General features: G+C 37.7%; 1 protein-coding gene across 35 annotated transcripts in view; it reads left to right on the top strand.

Moving 5' to 3' along the window:
- LOC144205579 (neurexin-1a-like) overlaps positions 1-22,383 on the top strand; it is a 198,040-nt gene that overhangs the window by 96,980 nt on the left and 78,677 nt on the right. For 18 of the 35 annotated variants that reach the window (XM_077730020.1, XM_077730048.1, XM_077730040.1 and 15 more), the window contains 7 exons: positions 3,895-4,196; positions 5,579-5,602; positions 6,615-6,776; positions 7,834-8,275; positions 14,286-14,669; positions 20,373-20,576; positions 21,874-21,900. In XM_077730020.1, coding sequence (XP_077586146.1) covers positions 3,895-4,196; positions 5,579-5,602; positions 6,615-6,776; positions 7,834-8,275; positions 14,286-14,669; positions 20,373-20,576; positions 21,874-21,900 — 1,545 coding nt within the window. Of the gene's footprint in view, positions 1-3,894; positions 4,197-5,578; positions 5,603-6,614; positions 6,777-7,833; positions 8,276-14,285; positions 14,670-19,773; positions 19,872-20,372; positions 20,577-21,873; positions 21,901-22,383 lie in introns of those variants that run through there. The other 17 variants (XM_077730060.1, XM_077730059.1, XM_077730049.1 and 14 more) reach the window with 4 other exon arrangements.

The following is a 22,383-nucleotide window of genomic DNA, read 5'->3' as shown; positions in this document are numbered from 1 at the left end:
AGAGAGTACTCTGCATTTTAAATATTGGGATGATTAGCACATTGATGTGAAGCCTCCAGACTTTTCTTTGTGCAACCACTCCAGTGAGAAGATAGCACAGGCGGCTCATTCTAATCGATGCTTAATTGATGCCTACCTCCTTACTTTACTGACACACTGAATGAAAGGGTAAGAAGTATTCCTTTAATTTTATCTCTAGAGTTGGCACGCTCCCTGAGCTCAGCAAGACATCCATCATACTGTGCAAGTAAATGACAGTGTGCCTAACAGCACTTGGAATGTGTAATCTCGCACCCATCTTCACATGCTGACTCTTTCAGTCAAATAGCTGTTTCCAACGCACAGAGCATGCAGTAACAACACATTTGTCTTCCAGTCTTTTTTTCTGGAAGTAAAATGAGTTTACCAGTTAATAACATGTAATGAAAAACTGACGTAGAATAAGCCCAGACCATCACACCTTATCATTTTCAAATAGTCTTTTGAAAAGATTGTTTTCTTTCCTGTCTTTTAAATCGTGAGGTGTTCATGTATAAAATGTATATAAAGAATGCAGTCTTCAGGGCAGGAGGAAAAAAGTCTTCTTTCTGTTAAAGCTTAAGAGAAATAGTGTGGTTTCATGGGGCTAACTTGAGACCGTTTTAATATAGTGCCCGACTCTCATGTCTATATTCCTAATAGGTTTCCATAAAAAGAAGATAGAATGGAAATGGACTGAAGTCCAATGTCAGACACTTGCCAGACGATCAAACCACACATTAGTCATTGGACAATTTCAAACATATTTATGCCAGAGCTGGTCCTTTTAAAATTGTTTTGTTGAAGGTAGTGTACCTGATGAATTGGATTCTAGCTTTGAACTTCTTGTGAACCTGATAAAAAAAAAAAATCTTCCAACTTGTACTTGTCATTGAAAGCTGAGGAACAACATTTCTGGTTTCATTTCTTTTTTTTACAAGGAATGCCAGGAATAGTGCAATCTTTTACAGGGGCGATGGAGTAAATGATCGTTGAAGTCAATATTTGGCCTTGGAAATGAAATCAAAATGTTAAAAAATAAATTTCTGTTTATGTATTCTGCTTTAGTAAGACACCACTTGTTTTAAACTCAACAAAAGTACTGCATTTTTTATTTAGTGTATTTACAGCATAAAACTATATTTTACTCTACTGTATAGAAGTTAGTCTCAGTCTACTGAGTACATTTATTGGAGCTACTAAATGGTGCATTTCGTCCACATCTATGATTATCATATTTATAGCATATTTCTTAAATGAAGACAATTAAAAAGTTCATCCTTTCACCCTATACTTCCCATTCTGAAGCCCTGCCAGGTCTGTTTTGAAGTGATTGTGTTATGATTTGATGTTGACAGGCAGTGTGCTCCCCTGGGTGCCCGCTAATTTAAAAACAGCCATAGAGCAGCAGATGCCAGATTAGTGTCAGTCCAAAGTGACTGATGAGGAGTCTCCTGGCCACACTGTTGTACAGAAGAAAAAACAAAACTGCTTGCTGGCCTGTATGACTATACATCCCATGTTAGCTTCTAAGCTGTCGGATTTGCTTTGGCCTTCGTGCCCTCAAATTTATGACAGCATTCATATGCTGCTTTTTGTGCTCTTTATTGTCATTACTTAGCACCTGCTGTGTGGTACTGGTTTGATTTCAGTGGTGAGCCACTGTATTACAGGCAGATATACCGCATAAGCGATGAGAGAAAAGTAGGTCCTGACTCGTCAAAATGGTTTAATGCAATTGATCAATTAATTGTATAGTTCACATGGTAGAATAGTGTTAGGTTCAGAGAAGATGACAAAAAACAGCACCCTCACAATTTCAAGTCTGAATCTATTTATGGTGTCGCTCGGGAGCATATTTTCACTCTTCAAGTCTTTTTTTTTTTGTCCTTTCTTGTCTGGGAAAAGACGAAAGGCGCCAGCTTTTATCACTGTTCCCGTTCTGTGTCATGACTCAAGGGCAAGAAGGTGTGAGCAGCTTGCAGAGCTTTGATTGACTCAAGACCACAGGACACACCCAAAGATGCCAACGAACACATTGACAGAACAACAGCCTTTAACTAGCTGTTTTTTTCTGTAGAAATATGACAGCTTCGGGATAGATCAGTAGTCACAATTTAAGACTAAGGGTTTCCTTTCATATGCCGAAAAGTGGAGCATGACAGTTCCAGGAAATTTAGTAGAAGTCAGCCTAACGTATATGTAAGAAGGATAATTGTCATAAATGTCAAATAACAGCCTGAAACCATCATTCACCTTGTGAAGTAGGTGGATTAGTCATCATAAACGACACTTATTTGACATTATCCTGTTTTAGGATGCAAAGTGTTTACGGTGTGCTAAAAGGCCAGCTGTGTGTGGTAAAGGCGGCTGCCACTGAAGATTCTTGTTTATTTTCCATCCGTCTTAAGTATTGCATCAAACTCAGAAAGTTTAGTTCTTTTCTCCATGTTTTCTTCTGTGCAGGCCTATTTCTTGACATCAGGAGTGTGGTTAAAGGATTATTGAAGTATTAAACTCAGGTTTTATGTTTATTCTGTTTATCCTTAACCTTAAAATAGGGAAACTAAAATTGAATGCAACTTGCTTGATCTAAGCTTTATGGCTGAAGTCCTCTAACAGTTGTTCACTGAAATGACAGGGTCACATTTTGCCAGACTCCATCCAACGGACTGTCATTGTACCATACATTAAATATACATCCATGCCTATTGTATTATAAAATGATTGGGTGTTGATCAGTCTAAGGTGCAGCCTGACCCATAATGAGGAAAAAAGGATGGATGGGTGGATGGTTTTAGATAATAGGTGGTGAATATTGCATAGAAGACAAAAAAAAAAAAACATGCCTACACCTCATGACTGTCCTTGTCCGAAAAGTACCAATGGGGTAATAAGTCCTACTTGCTGTAAAATCATTAGCATCTCGTCTACACACGTACACACTTCATTCTTCATTATTTAGGAAATTGAATGTGAATTGGTGTTTTTGGAGACATAGGAAGAGAGAAGAAATTGGACTGACCCCCAACCAGTGGCCTTATTTACTATGTGATCCTTAGCTTTTGCTGGTGCAAAGAAGTAGAGGTCTCTCTCATCTTCACTGATAGGGTTCAAAGACATTGAGGGTGTTTAAAAAAAAAAAAAAAAAAAGAACTCTAGTCAACTTCAATTACGGCCCCATGTAGTTCTCCCAGAGGTGCCGTATGGGGCCTTTAAGGGGGAATCAATGAGGTGACAAATTGTTGTGGACAGCAACCCCTTTTTATTTGTTACGCTGTGGTAGCATGCCTGAACGCTGGTTGCCCATTTATATTGCTGTGGCTTATTTTCTGCTAGTGGTTTTAATAGCTTGTTATCAGTCTAAACTATTTTTAAATGGTTTGTAACGGCTGTCCACATGCTTTCTATCTTACAGATGGTCAGAAAACTATGTTCGATTTATCATTTGAATTTTAGTTTGGGCTTTAAATATAAGCAAATATGGTAAAAGTATATGACCTTCTGCACGTGCGATTAATAATTAAATTGAATTGAATGCTTTGACTGTCATTATACAAGTATAATGAGATTTGAAGCTCACCACGACAACAACAACAAACAAACCGACACATAAATGATCAATGAATATTAAATAAATATGTGGTCACATGATATGTAGTGATGAGTACATTAAATAAGTCTTACAAATAGTTTTGTGTCATTGTGCAGGACTGTCCTTAAAGGTGGTAGGTATCTATACCATTTCTGTGTTTTTATTATTAATCACACCACTTTGAAATGTATTTACTTTTTTCCCCCCTCTGAAAGTATCCCCATAGGCACCTATGCGGGCACGTTATTAATTCAACACATTTTCTCTTTTTGTCTATGCAGGAAAAGAGGAGTATGTTGCAACCTTCAAAGGATCGGAGTTCTTCTGTTACGATTTGTCCTTGAACCCAATTCAAAGCAGCAGCGATGAAATCACATTGTCATTCAAAACCCTCCAGAGGAATGGATTGATGCTGCATACGGGCAAATCGGCTGACTACGTCAACCTGTCGCTGAAAAATGGGGCTGTATCTCTTGTCATTAATTTAGGCTCTGGAGCCTTTGAAGCTCTGGTGGAGCCAGTCAATGGGAAATTTAATGACAATGATTGGCATGATGTCAAAGTAACAAGGAATCTACGTCAGGTAACAGTAACAAGGATCAACAAGATAATTCAATGAGTTATATCATGCACTTAGATCATCACTGTTAAGTTGTATATCATTATTCCAGACTATAACTGGATTACTATATCAAAAAAAGAGGTAGGAACGTAAAAAAAAGGATGTCTAGATGTTGTTCAAGGCTTTCAATCAATTCAAATTTTATAGAGAAAGACAAAAGTCTGCAAAATGGGAATTTATGGCTATTGATGTTAGATAACTTTTTTACTGATTTAATCAATTGGTTGAGGGAAGACGTGGCTGTCATGCAAACATTTTATTTTATACTTGAATTGCCTAAATGCAAGGACTTTACTGTAGCTGTTAACTTTAGTGGCTACATTTTGGAAGACAGTGAACAAGTCTTGGAAAAACGCATATTTACGGTCCTTCTCCCATACTGTACTTAAAGCAAATGCATTTAAGAGTGTTACATAGGCAGACAGCTAACCTCAATCAATCAGAAGGATGCAAATACTGCATCAACTAAGCAACCTGCTAATCTTTGAGATACCCTAATCAGAATTATATAGACTGGCCTGAATGTCTTCAGCAGTTAAATACATTAAACTGCAGTTGTAGAAGGACAATTTTTATTTGATCCGAAACTAAGAACAAACATGCGCTAGATAACAATATTACAATGGAGAACAACTGGCTAAATGGGGTTTTGTTAATATTTTTTTCCAGAATTATAGCTGAGAAAAAAAATAGGCTTTTGCACTTCAGTATTAGTTGCAGGCTCTGACAAACTATGAAAAAAGTGTGACTTATAGTTCAGAACATATGGTAAGTTGACCTACAAGAGAGCTATTCTGGGCATTTAAAACACAGGACAAATAAAGAAGTCTCAGAGACTGGCCCAGAGAGTAAATCTAAGCACTTAATGCGCATAATGTTTTCAATAACACCTTCACTTGTTAAACAATATTTAATTAAGATGGTAAAATGATGTAAATACCTTACTATTTTTTTTTTAAACCCATGTAACATAGTCAGTAGTAGAATGTAGAAGTAGTTATTGCTCCAATTTCTGGTCGCTCCGGCCGACTATTGTATCACTTATTATGTAGTACACTATTGGCTGTTTCTTACAATTCTGTAAGAAAATTCAGGTTCTTTATTTATATATTTAGGCCTGCTTTTTTCTTGTTAAACTTATTTTGCCCTAATTCCTCTCTGCTACTAACATGCTTTCTAAACAAACTAACATCATTCATGGAATGTGCCATTATTATACTAACAAGTATGGTCGTTGCCTTTTTAACAATGTACTAACAATATTGACCATCATATTTGATTTGAGTAACAATCGTTATTCTGTTCACAGTTTTTAATTTCCTTTCTCCCCCTTTTCCACAAAGCACTCAGGCATTGGACACGCTATGGTAAACAAACTACATTGTTCGGTAGAAATCATACTACTTGTTTTTTTTTTTTTTTTATACTTTTGAGTTTGCCGTGTTTTTTCTTTTTTGGTCCCCCCTTTTTTAAATTATAGACCTCATTTGGGAAAACTGAAAACTTGCGTTTTTTTTACTCTTCTGCTTATACATTCACTTTTTTCTTTAGTTTAATTATGTCCTCTTAATTTATTTTGTTTATTTTTGTACTTCTTCCTAGTCCAATTTTGTCTTAGTCATTCATTTAGGAGCATTTTTTTTTATAAATACATTACTTTTTAGGGACTATTTGGTGTCCAGCTGGCCTTCTTTTGGATCCTCATTGACTTTGCATGGCATGCTTTTTGCCTATATTTTATGTCACATTAACCATTTGTCAGCACAAGTTGAGCTGTGGTTGTCTTCTCTGGTGCTTTCTCATGCCTTAATGTGGTTTGGTATTATCCATAACTCTATGCATGCATCTGATGCACTGGCAAGTCTAATTAATGTCAGTTTGGGAACATATTCTTTTTGTGTGCTAATGATAAAAAAGAAAGGAGTGACATGCACGCTTAATTTGTCATAAATGTCTTTGCCCATTCTTCAAATTCTCCCTGCCTAACAAGCATGTACTCCATCACTAACACCTGAAATATTTTTAGAACTACTAAGCATACAACTATTGAATTGAGGTAAACTAACCCAGTTGACATTGTACTAACACCATTTTTGTGTCTGCCAAATAATTTTATGTTGCATTTGAGGCAATACTAACACTCTATCCTGGAAAGTTCACTAACCCTCTAAAATTCATTTCTTTTGGAAGAATGGAGTCCTCCAAATAACCATTTGGACAAAATAATGGTACAAAACAAGAAAAAAGACATGAAAAAAACAGACATGAAAATGGGTTTCTGGAAAATAAATACCGACAGTGTCTGTGATGGGAAGAAACGTAGAAACATCCATGCATAGGCTGAGTATCGTGTTTCTCTCGCTGTGCTTTGTTGTCTAGGTAACAATATCCGTCGATGGAATTCTGACAACTACAGGATATACACAAGAGGACTACACCATGCTTGGTTCCGATGACTTTTTCTACGTTGGAGGAAGTCCTAGCACAGCAGATCTACCTGGTTCACCAGTTAGTAACAACTTCATGGGCTGCCTCAAGGAGGTAAATACCACTTCCGTGTGCAATCTAAACCTAGAGTAAGGAGTGAAAACATCACTTAAGGACTGACCAAACCTTTTTTTGTTGTTGTTGACGTTGTCCTCAAAAACACAAACAGACACCTGTATAGAAACAAGCTTTATTATAGCTGCACAATGCAAAACTGTAAACGTTTCTCAATTTAACTCACTGGAGAGTAAAAGGCTTGACTCAAAAAAATATTTACCTAAACTCCTGTGGTTTTAAATTTAGAAAAAATATATATGTATTTATTTTTAATGGGATGTGGAGTTCAAAATGTCCATCCATGACTTTGGATGTGATGAAGTGTGTATCCTGATTTTTGGTCACTCAACAATGGCAATTGTCAAATCTATAAACACTAGATTTGAGATCCAATTAAAATTAATTTTGTAATATAATATTCTGTATAGGACCATAGCAATCATACAACTTCATATTGGTGTGCTCGTTGTATCGCAATTAATTTTATAGTGATGATAGATTAAGTCTGTAGGAAGAATTAATTCCTATTTCATAGGGTTGAAAATGTACGCCATCTGCTTCCACTTGAAGATGATCTTAAATTTCCTGGTTAATAGAGTTCATAACCAGAAGCATTTATTTTTCCTCTGGGGTACATAAAGTTACCTGCCTGGAAAAGCTTCAGGGCAATCACTGATACACATGCCTTTTATCATAATTATCTTAATAATTATTATGATTATTCCAATTGAATGTACATAATAATACACAATAATAATAGCCAAACTGTATTAACCGATATTATACGGAACAGTGCTGCAGATATTTTAACAAGAGGCGGCATATGTAACATCATATCTAATTTTTTGGGAGCAGAGAACAAAGAATCGGAAACAAACATGACACAATGCCAAATGGCATTTATGTCCACAGTGCCATGGTCCCATTTATTTCCAAATAAAGCCTCCTTAAAGAACGTGGCACGCAAGTGTATAATAAGGTTTTGTACTGTATATTAAAAGAAAAAATGTGCACATGTGCATTACAGTTTCTCTTTTCCTCACTTTCTAATCAGGTTGTGTACAAAAACAATGATGTGAGACTTGAGCTGTCAAGGCTGGCCAAACAGGGAGATCCCAAGATGAAAATCCACGGCACTGTGGCCTTCAAGTGCGAGAATGTAGCTACTTTGGACCCCATCACTTTTGAGACTCCTGATTCTTTCATCATCCTCAACAAGTGGAACGCAAAGAAGACAGGGTCCATCTCATTTGACTTTCGTACCACAGAGCCTAATGGACTTCTCCTCTTCAGCCATGGCAAGCCCAAACAGCAACAAAAGGATTCGAAAAGCTCCCAAATCCTTAAAGTGGACTTCTTTGCCATTGAGATGTTGGATGGGCACTTGTATTTGCTGCTGGATATGGGCTCAGGAACTACAAAGACCAAGGCAGTAAATAAGAAGGTCAATGATGGCGAGTGGTATCATGTGGACTTTCAACGAGATGGCAGATCTGGTAAGTCTCCTTCATTGGAAAAATTATTAGTGCAGGTTCAACAGTATTTGCTTGCAAACTAAAACAATTTGTAAATAACAAGAACAGGGACAATGTCCGAGTAAAAAAAACAAATTAAAATACCAAGTGTCTAAAAGTATAATTCCCCACTCAAAATAAAAATGAAATACTGAATTGAAGTACCCATATTTTCCATTAATTGATAGGGCAAGACCCTTTACTCATTCTTTCTTTTAAAAAAAAGTGTAAATCTGAAAACAAAATTGTTTATGAATTATTAGTTTGAGGCGAGAGTCTATCTGACCAGCATTTTTTTTGAAATCATATGCATAATCCCATTCCATTTCACACTTGGCCATGTGTCATTCATTTATTCCTTTTCCGAACCACTTATCCTCACAAGGGTCACGGAGGGTGCTGGAGCCCATACCAGCTAACTATGGACACGAGGCAATAGGACACCCAGATCAGTGACAAGCCAATTAACGATCATTCTTACTCACACTTCTACCTAAGGGGAATTTAGAGAGTTCAACCAACATACCATGCGTGTTTTTGGTAGATTTGGGACAAAACCAGAGTACCCGGAGAAAACACACGGAAGCCCAGTGAGGATCCAGAACTGATAGGCTGATGTGCTAAGCCCTCGCAGCACTCGGCCACTGAGCTGCCTGCATGTAGCATTCCTATAAATAATACTGAATCTCTACCTTGCTTGCACTGTCATTCTCTAATGTACATTTAGCAGGAGATGCCTTATTTAAAATATGGCTTGGAATTTACCCCATTTGTCAGCCTTCCAGTCATGTTTGCCTTAATACATTTTTGACCCTTCTCCTGGCATGTCCCCTAAACCCAGATTTGCTGTTGAAGTCCCTTTTGATTTGGCTTTCTAGGCATCAATTTATTAACAGGTGCTGCAGGCCAGGTCCTTGTAATGTGAAGGTGGAAATTGTATGTAGTTTTTACTCTCAAGCTCGAAAGTTGGAATTTAGATTTCTTGATACCACAAGGTAAAATTGGATTTGTTCCTAAGTAGAGCTACAATGTGCATGGTTATTAGGCATGAAAATTCAGTTGTCATTTTTACCACCGAATTATATGACATGAAATCAAAACCCAAACTTTTCAAATACAGGCATACTGGTGCTGCTAATATTGGGTCATACTAAAGATACTTTCTATCTTTGATGGTGCTCATTATCCTTTTTGTCCACACATACATGCTCTGAAAAATCTTGTTGAGCTTTTTCTAGTTACTGTTCGGTCTACCCTGTCGAAGTTTCCATGGAAACAGGAGGTGGTCTCTCCCAGGACCAAGACAGTTGCTGCACAGTGTGGTGTTGAGATGTGCACTAATGACATTATAGAATAATTTGTCTTGTTTTCATCCAATTCAAAACAGCAATTTGTTCATGCTTGAATACAAAAGGGATGCAAAAACCTCAAATTGTCCATTGAGAGCACCCTGTTACAATTCAGCCTTAAACCATGCTTTCAAATCACGCATTTCCAATTTACCAGAGATGGTAAATCCAACAGTGTATAAAAGCCCTTCATCTCTTATTTTCCATTTTGGGATACATACACACTACAACATTATAGTAGTTGGATGCTGCATTTCAAATGAAAGCACTACAGTTAGGGGACATTTTCTTTCAGTCAAAAAGGCATGCTGTGGTTTACACTCCCACTTTACAAATGTATCTTTCATGATTTATTCAGTTGTGGTTCCTTCAAAACCAAATATTTTCAACAATTCTAATATCACTTTCACCTTTTTTTATACAAAGGAATAACATGATAGTTTTCATGTCAGCACACTGTACGCTGCCAAAGTCAAAATCCACCAAAATTTGCATAAAAGATATACTGCAGCTGACAGCGTATTAGCTAATGGCTGGTATGAAAATGACCAGAGAACAGAAAAGCTCTTTTAAATGGGGTTGTAGTGTTTTTCTGCATAAACTATTCTAATGTCTATCAGGACGATTAAAGACGATACAGTTTGATTAATTTAGTTTAAACCAGTGCACATTCATTCTTAATTTTAATAACTCATTTAACATGAATGATAAAGTATCTAAAAATGGTCTATGCCTGAATAATGGTTTCATGATTGGGACTTTATGAAAGCAAAACAAATAAATGTACTACTACTTACTAATGATGAAACAAACAAACAGAAAATAATAAATGATTGCATTTTATAAGTCCACCCCCACTTTTACTGATTAAATAATAATTTAAAAATCTGGTACAACTAGTAGGAGTTGCAATATTAAACCTGAAAAAGATGTTGCAATTTACTCGATACCAGATGTTCTATCAATACTCACTTACATGAATAAAAATTCAAGTGGACTACAAGAGCCAAACATAATTATCTGCAGCCGGATCATCTATGAGCAACACTTGAGCTGGGACAATTGGGAAAAACAATCCTTCTGCATTCATCTAAGAAGGCTCTTCCTGTCGGAAGCAAATCTGCCAATCCACTCTAACTCTCAGACAGCACCTTCTACCCAAAAGAGTTCTAAGTGATACTCTGCTTTTAAGTGAGAGCTTCTAGGCTCAGAGTGGTGTCAATCTCAGATATAATACATGGGCACTGCTCAATTGTCAGCTCCACTTCCTGCCATAGTCTTCATACCATTGCCACACACATACACACACAGACAGAGTCAGCACATAACCATAGCTCTCGCCCTACAGAGAATTCAATCACAGAGAGATTTGGCCATATCGTCCTAACTGGATTGTACTAATCCCCGGTTTAACACATTTTGGGGATATGTGAGTGCGGTTAGGAGGTATCATGCCAAGTCGTGCATGGCTACTGAAGCAGAAGCTACTTGAGCTCTACTTTCTAGTTTAATAAGCGTAGGGTCAAACCTCTGGAATCTTTGAAAGTAACATAGTTGGGTAATTCCTCGTCATGTTTCAACAAGTTCTATTGTTCATATTGTTTGACCAAAGGTCTCATTTTTCCTGTGCCTAACTCAGATGCTGTGCCATCGTCAGCTTTCTTATCTGTCATTGTGCTCTCCTCCCCCATGCCCTTTGCAGACATCTTTATCTCCATGTTCTCATCTTGTACTACATTCATCTCCTCCTCTTTTATGCTTGCAGCTTTCACACACGCTCAAGCCTTTTGGCAATGAATGATGTTCCAAACATAGTCCTAAAATGTTTGTATGCGTTCTGATCTTCGTGATGCTCGCCTGGTGATGGCACAAGTCCCCATGGGATTCTTTAGTGCCTTTCCACAATGTAGCTTGACTGTGTTTACACACTTGCTTTACAGGAGTGTGACAAGAAAGCAGAGCACTCTGAACCTATCTTTTAAATATGCTCACAGTCTGCCACTCGCATCAATTTTGAAAGCCTCCACTGGACTATCTATATGTATATTTATATATTGTTTCATTATTCATACAGTGATATCATTCACATATAGATGAGTGTAAGAATTTCAAATATATATCTACCTGTCTAGGGTGTAGTCTGCCATTCGGATTATCAATGTTGAAGAGAAAATTAATTGATACAATAAGTTAAATAAGTTAATGGCTGATAATTTTGCAATCAATTAATCTTCTCTTTAAAAAAGCTGTATTCTGACCTTACAGTAATTAAAACACTCCATTTTCTAATGATAACTTTGTGAACTGATGATTTAAAATCAATCTAACTTTGACTTTGAAAAGAAAAGCTAATTAAATGCATATATTGATCTTGAAAAAATACTTTTCACGTTTGCATGGCCTTGTCATATTGTTAATTGGGGCTTGGTAAACAAAAGTAAAGGGTAAGTACTCCTATCACTGACCACGTTGACCGCACTAAAGTTTGTGACGTATCTGCTTTAGGACGAGAAAAAAAAGTTTAGCCAGTAATGAGTTTGATGTAGTGTGCTCATTAGATTTAACCTGGAGGTAGCTGTTCTGGCTGTGTAGTGGGTGGCCTTTGTCAAGTGTGGAAAACATGGAAGTCACAACAGATGTGGCTGAAAAGAGCAGGGCCACTCGATTGTGGCAGTTTAGCATTGGAACAGATGTGTGAGGCCGGTACCGTCAAAACGGGCTAAAACATGTTGGTGGGACGAGGATAATAATTGTAGTCCGGGCCCTCCACTGTTTCAGTATTTGTTGAATACTAATGCTGATAATAACAGTTATGCCGGCATGTCAAATGAAAAACGCTCACTCTCATTTTTACTCATCCAAAATTTGACATGTATAATATTGCCAATTGTTAAAAGTAAATGTAGAAATATATCTCAAAGTGAGTATAATATCGCTACAAAACCATGAAAAACGGAAGAGGGATTCTCATAGTAATAATGCAACTGTGGACATGCTGGGTAAAGCAGACTTCATCACTTAGTCAGGTTCATGCCACACTCCATTGCCAGCTCCTTTAGAACAATGCTCTGTTTACTGGCTGGGAAAGGCAGTCTGTTTAAGGACCATGGACCCTCGGCTATGTACCCTGGCAGAAACTGCCTACGTTGAAATTCAGCGGGCTATTGCAGAATTGAAGCCAAGTTCCCCGGGTTCCAACAGTCCATGATTTTGTTTTTTTCCTTTTCATCCTATTTTGCATGCCTCATGGCTTGCAACCACTCTGATGCAGTGCAGCCAGTTGACTGTTTTGCCGTGGGTTATTAAACAATGCCTGAATATCATAAAACACCAACACAGAGGGACGAATGTTTGGGTAGTGTGTGTTGGGGGATTTAGGAGATGACAAAAAGAATGCTTAACTCTAACTCTGAATGGGACACTAATTTTCAGCTTTTCTATAGACATTTTCAGTACATAAATGTGATTTGTTTCTATGTCTGAACATCCTTTTAAGGCCCTTGGGTGTTTTTCGTTGTGACAGTGACAATCTGCATAATTTACCATATTCTAACTACATATTTACAACTACTATCTAAACATGATTTATACAATTAATGATAGTTTAGTCACATTCGTGCGAGCTAATTGTAGCTGTAATAAAATGGGAATTGCTCTATTTTAATGGCTGCATTAAATGCCATACAGTCCTAATGAAAATTAATGAGGTTTTGGCCTTCCAGATTTCTACCTGAGTAGAAAAGAAACTTAAAAGTTCTTCCCTCATTTTGTGACAAACAATAAAGACATTTGCCCGTAGGAAATAAACTATTAGCTCCGCATATTTTTCTTTTCAAGCATCTGCCGCTCAAAATGCAAATTATTATTAACAGCAATTTTATTTTGCAGCATCCTTAGCGTAATTCTCTCTCCAGGGAAAAAAAAAGCTTTATAGATCCCTGCATGAGGTAGCCATAGGCAGTAGTTATTAATTAAAGATCCACAATGGCACCTAGACTAAGAGTAACAAGTTCATGTACAAATTAATCACTTTATTCAATTTCCACACTCGGCCCTTCACTTTCTGAATTTTACAGTCCAGTCATGTCCTCTGTTGTTTACCGTTCTCCAGATCGAGAATTAAACCTGAATGAGAGCAATAAATCATGGTGAAGAAACACACACACTCTTGTTGCAGGTTTATGCTGGAGAGGCAAACAGAAGGCGAGACGGAGGGAAAAACACTGCAGACTGTTAATCAAGTTCAAAAAGATGGCTGGCTTTTTCTTTTTTTTACGTCTGGCTGAAATGATTGAAGGGCTGCCAAATTTTTATTCACCTCTCTGCTCTCTTACAGTTTTTTTTTTTTTTATGACGACAGCTTTAAGATAAATGAGATGTATTATGAGGAATCCAGGGAAAGTAGAGAGGAGGATACTTTGGGATCTAGGATTAGGTAACTAATAGAGTAGCTCCTTAGTGATAAATGTGTTTGATCAAGTCTCATCAGTCTTTCTAAATGAAGAAAGCCCTGACCCTGCCTCAATAGATAACACCAATTAGGCTAACTTCTCTATTTCACCATGTTTCAATGAGTTTTCTGGATTTTGTGACAAAACAAAAAAAAAGGGGAGGAAAATACCTGTTTTTCTTCTTTTTTTTAGGTACCATCTCAGTCAACACCCTTCGAACGGCCTATACAGCCCCTGGAGAAAGTGAGATTCTGGACTTGGATGATAATCTTTATCTCGGTGGACTGCCGGAGAACAAAATGGGTTTGGTATTCCCCACCGAAGTGTGGACAGCTCTGCTTAACTATGGCTACGTCGGCTGCATCCGAGATCTATTTATTGATGGACAAAGCAAAGATGTGCGGCGCCTGGCTGAGATTCAGAAGGCTGCCGGAGTCAAGCCCTCGTGCTCTAAGGAGCCTCCCAAACAGTGTTTGAGCAATCCTTGCCAAAACAACGGCCTCTGCAGAGAAGGTTGGAACCGATATGTATGTGACTGCTCAGGAACTGGATACCTGGGTCGCTCCTGTGAAAGAGGTAGGTCATCTTTTCTCGCTGTGGCTGAAATGCTAGCGCTGCCTTTAATTCTTCCTCTGTCAGATTTTGAAGAAAATATACTGGGAGATACCACAATGATTTTCCCCAAAAATATATATATTTAACAACCAAAAACAAGAAAAATAACATGAAATAAGGAACAAGTACAGAGTGAACTTTAAGACATTAGTTTATGAATTGGAACATTCTTAACTGTGACAAAAATCTATATATTTTTTCCTGAACATCCTAACTTTATGATTAGAGAATTGGAATTTAAGCCTTTGAAAAAAAAAGAAAAGAAATAACACCAGGCTTCTCTGTAACAATACTTTCACTTTAAAATATGTAAATTTATGATTCTTATTTTTTTATTAGAGATGTATTTGAGAAGAACATCATGTTAACATACCGTTGCAAGCCAGCAGAACGTGTTAGGGAGCCTTTATTGTATAGCTGTGTTGAATGACAGGTGACTGATGCACCTTTTGAGGCAGACAGGCGGTCATATCTCTGATGCACAATACCCTGCAAATTGGCTGTCTTCTTGTTAACCTTTTAACTTAGCAAACCACTTGCCTGTGCCCAAAACTGGTGAATGCTTATCATTTCTGCTCTTTAGGAGACAGATGCAAGTAGTGAGTCTAGGAAGGTTTTTTTTGTACCTTGGCTGATTATGAAACCTTCCTTTATATGCTTGATTACAATAAATAAATTTAAAAAAGTGCTAGGGCCAGTGATAGAGTTCATTTGGATTCTGTTATAGATCTACAGTTTGATATATCTCCTTGAATTATATCATTACTTTATGAGTGTGGTTTTCATGTAGTGCAAATCTCAGCAAGGCTGTGGTTGTGCTTTTTGCCTACATTAGATTGGTGGGTTTTGACCATAAAATTAGTCTGTCTGACATAATTAATCAGAATTTAGCTTGATCAGAACATTACATACTTGTTCACTGTTTATGGAGGGCAATTATTTATGTTGCTTATATAATTTTCCTACAGGCAATTGAACATGTTGTCTTATTTAATTAATTAAGATGGATTACCTGTAAAATGTGCATTCCATTTGGAAATATATGAGCTTGCAATGTGATAATCTTATTAGAAACTGCAGTAGGTGATTTTTCTATAGTCGGTTTTTAAGTGGTCTTATGGCAATGAAAAGAATTGGCAAGAGAGTTGAAACAATTATCTGCATAACTATCACGGTATGCCTATTAATGGAATGATAAAAAAAAGAATAAGCAAGGCAAATGTTGAAAATGAGGGGTAGTGAAGCATGTGACAATGTTATCATGGTGCGATGCACTCCAGGTTTCCTCATTGGGAAACATGCTGCATTGTTTGTTATAGATTGCATGACAAAATGGGTGTACAAACACTTCCAGGTCAATAACACATTGTCATGGTATAGCATTTTGTTTCAGAAGGCCTGTGGGATAATTCCCTTTAAATCCTTATACTCGTTTTGCTCTCATGTTTGTTGCAATAGCCTTTCATTTGTTGTCCCATTTGAGATGAATTCAATATGTGAATGAGAACTTTATTTTACATCTTGATGTGCTACTTTAGGAGAAAAGAGAGTTCTCATTCCATTTTCTCAAACTGAAGAGCCTGCAGCCAAAGCACTGTAACTCACTGGATTACTGATATATGACACCATTTATTTTAGCTTTGCAGTTGCAAAACATGAAGTACGGTGATAGCTTGAACCAAAAACAGACGAAAATCACAAAAAAATACATCCAAAGCAAAGGCAGAAGATTGTGATATACAACATTTAATTAAAATGTTCTGTAAGTGAACATCCCACATTGGTTTTTAATGTGCCAAATTGAGCCTACAATTCTACACTGCCTTTTTCCAAGGTTCACGTGTGCTCCATTTCTGCCTAATAAGACACCAAGAATATAGGCACTGGACCAGGAACTGAATACACACACCATTTACTTACTTCACTTCTGAAAGATAATTATCTTTTTGGTGGGAGGTTGAAAAGGCAGAATCAGATTTGACTTTAACTAGAAATTTAAGCAATAGGAAAAGAAAGCCTAGGATCTTCACAGCCATTATTTAATAGTCACAGTCATCCCTTTTCTTCTCACAATGTCTTACTGTATTTTGGCCAGGGTGCTTATCTGCCATCTATTTTCCCCCTTATATATATATTTATTTTGTATTTTTCCCTGACTGTGTCTGCTCATGCACTGGCATCAATGTGCGAATGAGTGGGAGCGGTGGTACGGAGGATGCTTCCTGGTCTGCTGCCAGCTGTTTTGATGTCTCCAGATTGCCATGATGCTGGTCGGATGCAGCAGGCACCAGTAGGCAGAGGAGCTGTCAAATGAATTACCCCAGCTCTCACTTATCCGTGCATGCTGTACCCCCCGGTGGCAAAGTACAGCAATTACATATGGTGTAGGAGGACAACGATGGCAACATTGCTGCAGGAACATTAGGCGGGGGCTTCGAGAGTAAGGCATGAAGCTATTTGCCCTATTTTAAGAGATTTTAATTAAGCAGACAAAGCAATTTCGCACATGCCTCCCAAATGTCTACCCCTACATTGTTAATCCAGTTGCTAATTAGCCCAAATATTAGTGTAAGGCCAAGGAATGTTGGCAGATGGCTGGCTGGTAGCAGGACATGCACATAATCCCTAATGAGATTTGACATTCCAGAGTGCTGAGTGCACCAAACATCTGCATTAAATGTAGATTTTTAATCAATACTGAATAAGTAGTGTGTACACCCACAATAGCACCTATAATTTGTTGCAAGGTGCATATGAAAATATCATAAACATATTCTAAAACAGGAATGGATTAAATAGTTTTCAATATAGATACACATAGCAGTATGAATGAATTTAACATTTCAAACTAATGCATCCTGAGTGTAATTGACATAATTGTAAATAACTATTTCCCATATTTTATTACTGTATATCAGAGAATGGTTGGCTCAGTTGTTTCAAACCTCTTCTATCGTATAGGTATTTGGTTTGGTTGGAAAAAATGCAGTTTTGCATTTTTCGAACAGAGTTTTAAGAGGATTCAGGGGCTAGGAATGAGAATTAGCTGTCATATCAATTCTCCAATTTCCTTTTTACATAGTGATTTTAGCTTCTCTCAATAGCTGATAGGAATGTGTGATACTATCACCAAAGACTAGAGGGTTAGTGGATTAATTTGTAAACTCAAATTCATTATAATTCTTTTTTTCAATGTGCTCAGGGATGTGGAACTTCATTTTCAACCCTCGTGTAGCTGTCACATATCTTCCTAATCGTAATAATACTATAAAAATTCAGATTCTTAAAAAAGGACCCAATGATACATGGCCACAGGACAGCAACATGGCCGATCGGAGACACATTTATGCCAATTTCATGATATAATGAGTCTGAAATATGCTGGAATCCCGTCCTTTAGCTTCATTTGAAGTCTACTTATTGTAGTCTACCTATTGGATTGTACACATTGTACATTGTAAGATGGTGATTTTCGAACGGGGCAGTGTGTTTGAATCATTTATTGTCATTTCTTCATTATCCCACAACCTTGAACGTATATTTTCCCCCAAACCTTTGACAGTTGTTCCCCGGAAAATGTACATTGGATAGGACCTCGTGCCCCTGTACCTTGACATGTACGTCCGTATCCTGTGAGATGCATTTGACAGCTCCCCTTCCTGCACAGACTCTTCTCCTGAGGGGGGGGTAGGAAGGAAAAAAAATGTCTCATGTCTGCCATTTCCTCCCCTTGTTAGTATCAGAGCCTAATTTGTCACATCACACGGATACAAACACATCCACACTCCTCTGAATAGCCCACGCAACAATGGCGTTTTGTTTTTTTACATGAGGGAATAAGAATGCTTGGTCTAGTTTGGTGGCTTACATCTGCCCTGTGACAGCTTTCTGTTGGGCACATTGACAGCCTGATTCTGTTCAATTGATTTACATATAAATGCCAGATCCTAATGAGGATTAAGCAGTTCAGAAAATAAGACAAAATGTCACAAACTGGAAAAATAATTAAAACGGAACTAAAGAGAATAAACTAATGTGTACAACATGCAAAGAGTGGCAAAATGCAGTAGATAATAACATCATTTGTGAATGAGCACATTGTGTTAGACAAGTATTAAGGACCTTGAGCTTAGATATCTGTAACATTTTCAAAATGTTGCCCTCTGCTGTCTATCAGGAAGCAGCGTGACTCGTTTTTCCACACACTCGTCATCTGCAGGGTACCCCTGGAGGGACATACAGAAATTGGATTTGGTTGAATCACTCCGGATGGGATGGATGTGACATGTGACTCTGTGTGACTGGAAAGTGGTTATGAGGTGTTGTATGGGACAGTGATACCCAATAATGCCCAAACTCTCTACCTCACTCCTCTTTGACATCTGTCTAAGCACCAAGCACGAGAGCAGTAATGGTTTTGTTATTGGGTTGCGGTTTAGTTACGTCCTCTGAAATGCAGTTACAAACTCCTGCTAGCGTTAAACAATGTCCTTGGCATGTCTCCAGACAGCTGTCTAATGCAGTGCAATGAGCAGACACTCGAAATTCTAAATCCATTGGCAACCTCAGATCATGTTGATCTTAATATAACTTGCCTCCACCAATGTCTTTGTTTAGTTTGTTGTAGTGACGCATGCACACAATGTTCATGCAGTACTATATTATAGTTACTTAAGTATCCATTATCTTCACATCTGTGGAATACAATTGTGTCTGCGTCCCTATTCCATGATGGTTTGCTGTTGTTACCCACAGAGGCCACTAAATATGGTAGAATTAAATCTTTGTTGCAATTTGCTCTCTGTTTGGACATTATTTAGTATGTTGCAAAGACTTATCATGGTGATCATTTATTCTGTGCTACGGGTCACAAATGTCTACTAAACTTGCCTGCAATTCCTAGTAGGCAAATGCATGGCTTGAGTTTTTTTTTCTCTTTTTTTCCCTAGGCTTTTTTTTCCTATGTGTGACATCATTGTGATCACCCATTGATTTCACCTGTTGTGATCTGCCCTTTTGTGTCTCAGCCAATCCTACCTCTTGTCACTTGCCTGTTTTCTTATCAGGCTTTGTCATGGACTACCCTTTTTCAGATTATTTTCTGTGCATGTCCAACATCCAAATATGCATTATTGTGCCTGGTATTCCTTTGTGTTACCCACAGTAAGTTAGATTTCTTTTTTTTGCTATTTTAGTTGGTATTTTCTGGTTTTCCCTGTTTAATCTCTCAAAGTTTTTTTTGGCTTTGGAATTGTGTATCTGGGAATTCTCTTTCCACCCCATAAAAAAAACAAATGTGGATGTATGTTGGCTTTAGAATGAATAATAGTGCCGAAAATGTAGAGGAGATGCACATGCTTCTGACCCTGTAAGCACACTCAAAATCTCACTAGCATTTTGGATGAGTGGTATTAACATAGGAAAACAGCTAAAATATTCAATAGCATTTCACCATTAGTGGAATGACAGACATGCACTTGCACATGGTGTGGTTTGAGCACACTTGGCCTTATTTTCTACCATTTGAATCACTAATATATTTATTTATATAAAGTGTGCATGTATGTATGTATGTGTATGTATATACTAACTTTGATTGCACAAATAACCACTTTCTAGATTACCAATCTTACATTTTCCTGCTCTTTTCTCTCCTTTTTCCAGAGGCAACAGTTCTCAGTTATGACGGCAGCAAGTTTATGAAGGTCCAGCTACCAGTGGTGATGCACACAGAAGCTGAAGATGTTTCCATGCGCTTTCGATCTCAGCGAGCCTATGGCATCCTAATCGCCACCACCTCCCGGGATTCTGCCGACACACTGCGTCTGGAACTGGAGAGCGGCCGCGTCCGGCTGACTGTCAATTTAGGTAGCGACTCAAGCGTGTATCCTCTGCAGAAGCAAAGTCATGTGTCAAATTGAGCTAAATTATGACCGACAAGTCTTTCAAATGTGCCACCACACCACCGCATGCATTAGACTTCACGCACATACCATTATTATTATTATTGTGTTCACATTCTTGAATAGAAGGAGATGGTGCAAAGCTTTCAATGGCAAGTGTCTGCGGCTCTCTGCTTACTGCCACTTGAGCTCACAGCTGCTTTAGCCCAGCAAGGAAATGCTCACCCACACATTTAATTTATTCCTCCTAGGTACTAAAGAGATACTGTAGGTATGATGGAGAGACAGACGGGCTAGACACGGGGAGATATAGATTATCGTATAAGGGGGTATCAAAATGCCACTTTTTTTGGCTCCTCTTCAAAATCTGAGCATTTTCTGTATGGGCAAGCAAGTGTTGGTCTCTGGCTGTTTGCGCCCACTTTTCTGCTGCGGTTGACAACACACGACAGGCAGGGCCAAAAAATGAAGGCAGGGAGGGGGTTTGAAAAACTGGGTCACCTATCGTAATGCACAACATGAGCTGAGGTTTTACAACCAGGGAGGTAAAAAGTAAAAGTAAAATAAAGGCAAGCCTGCCCGCGGCTTTCTGTAAGTCCGTCATGAAAGTTGACAACTCGTGGTAGAATTTAGACCACATGCGAATCCACTGGAAAAGGTTACTATACTTAAAAACTGCATAATTTTTCTTCTTTATCAATTTTGTGCTTTAGAATGTAGTACCTTTTTTGAAGTCGTCAATAGCAACAATTCTAATCTGTATTCAACTCAAAGTTGCCACTATTTTCTCATCAGTATATTTTTTCAACGGTATCAAATAGCTTTAATAATATAGTAAGATCAGGTAGTAATCCCAAAACAAGCTATTTTAAGGGGTGATTATGCTTCATTTCGAAAATCATAAAGTAACCTTGATGGCCCTGTCTGACTCTGACCAAAATCTAATGCTCTCATAATATACGCACGCAAATAAGCCATATGAAGACAAACAATGATGTAATGGCTACTTGTCTTTACCCTGACGAGCTATTAATATAATATATTTTTACATATTCCTATAAACCAGGCTATGATTCTCTGTCACCATTACTGTAGCACTTTTAATGTTCATGTTGCAGCTCTAGGCAATATAAGTGAGAGCATCAGAGAACGGTCAGCGTCCGTGTGTATGTCCCCAGAGAGGTGGACTCTATGTATTGCTGATGTCTGCAGCTGCAATGTTGAAAGATGAATTTATCTCTCATCTATTCTTCCCCATCTAGATTGTATCAGGATAAACTGTACCTCCAGTAAGTTACTGCTCACATTCATTTATTCTATAAGTCTTCTTTTAACATAATTCTCTGCAGCAATGTTCTTTTAGATTCTTGGTTATATAAGTAATAGGCAGCCTATAACATTTTTCTTTCTTTTTTTTTCGGTAGCAATTGAGTTACATCCAAAAATGCTCTCATGGGGTGTATCTGACTTGCATCTTGCACGTGGATATTCTTTAGTGATAATGAAGAAAATAACTTATAATGTTAATCGTATTAGGCGTAAAGAAATCCTTGTCACTTTTGTTTTTTTTTGTCTTTCCCCTCGATTCACTATCTCTATCTGGTTGTAAATTGGCGGGGTCATTGATGGCACAAGTACAGGAAATACAGAGTGTGCATTCATTCTCATTAGCCTGCCTCATGGAGCAGAAAGAAATGTTTGAAAAAGATGGTGACAAGAATAAATCATTGGCTTCATCTTTCTGTGTGAAAGGCAACAATGCAGTATTTTAA

The sequence above is a fragment of the Stigmatopora nigra genome, chromosome 12 (assembly GCF_051989575.1).
Source record: "Stigmatopora nigra isolate UIUO_SnigA chromosome 12, RoL_Snig_1.1, whole genome shotgun sequence".
NCBI classification, from domain to species: domain Eukaryota; kingdom Metazoa; phylum Chordata; class Actinopteri; order Syngnathiformes; family Syngnathidae; genus Stigmatopora; species Stigmatopora nigra.
This window is presented reverse-complemented; position numbering and strand designations above follow the sequence as displayed.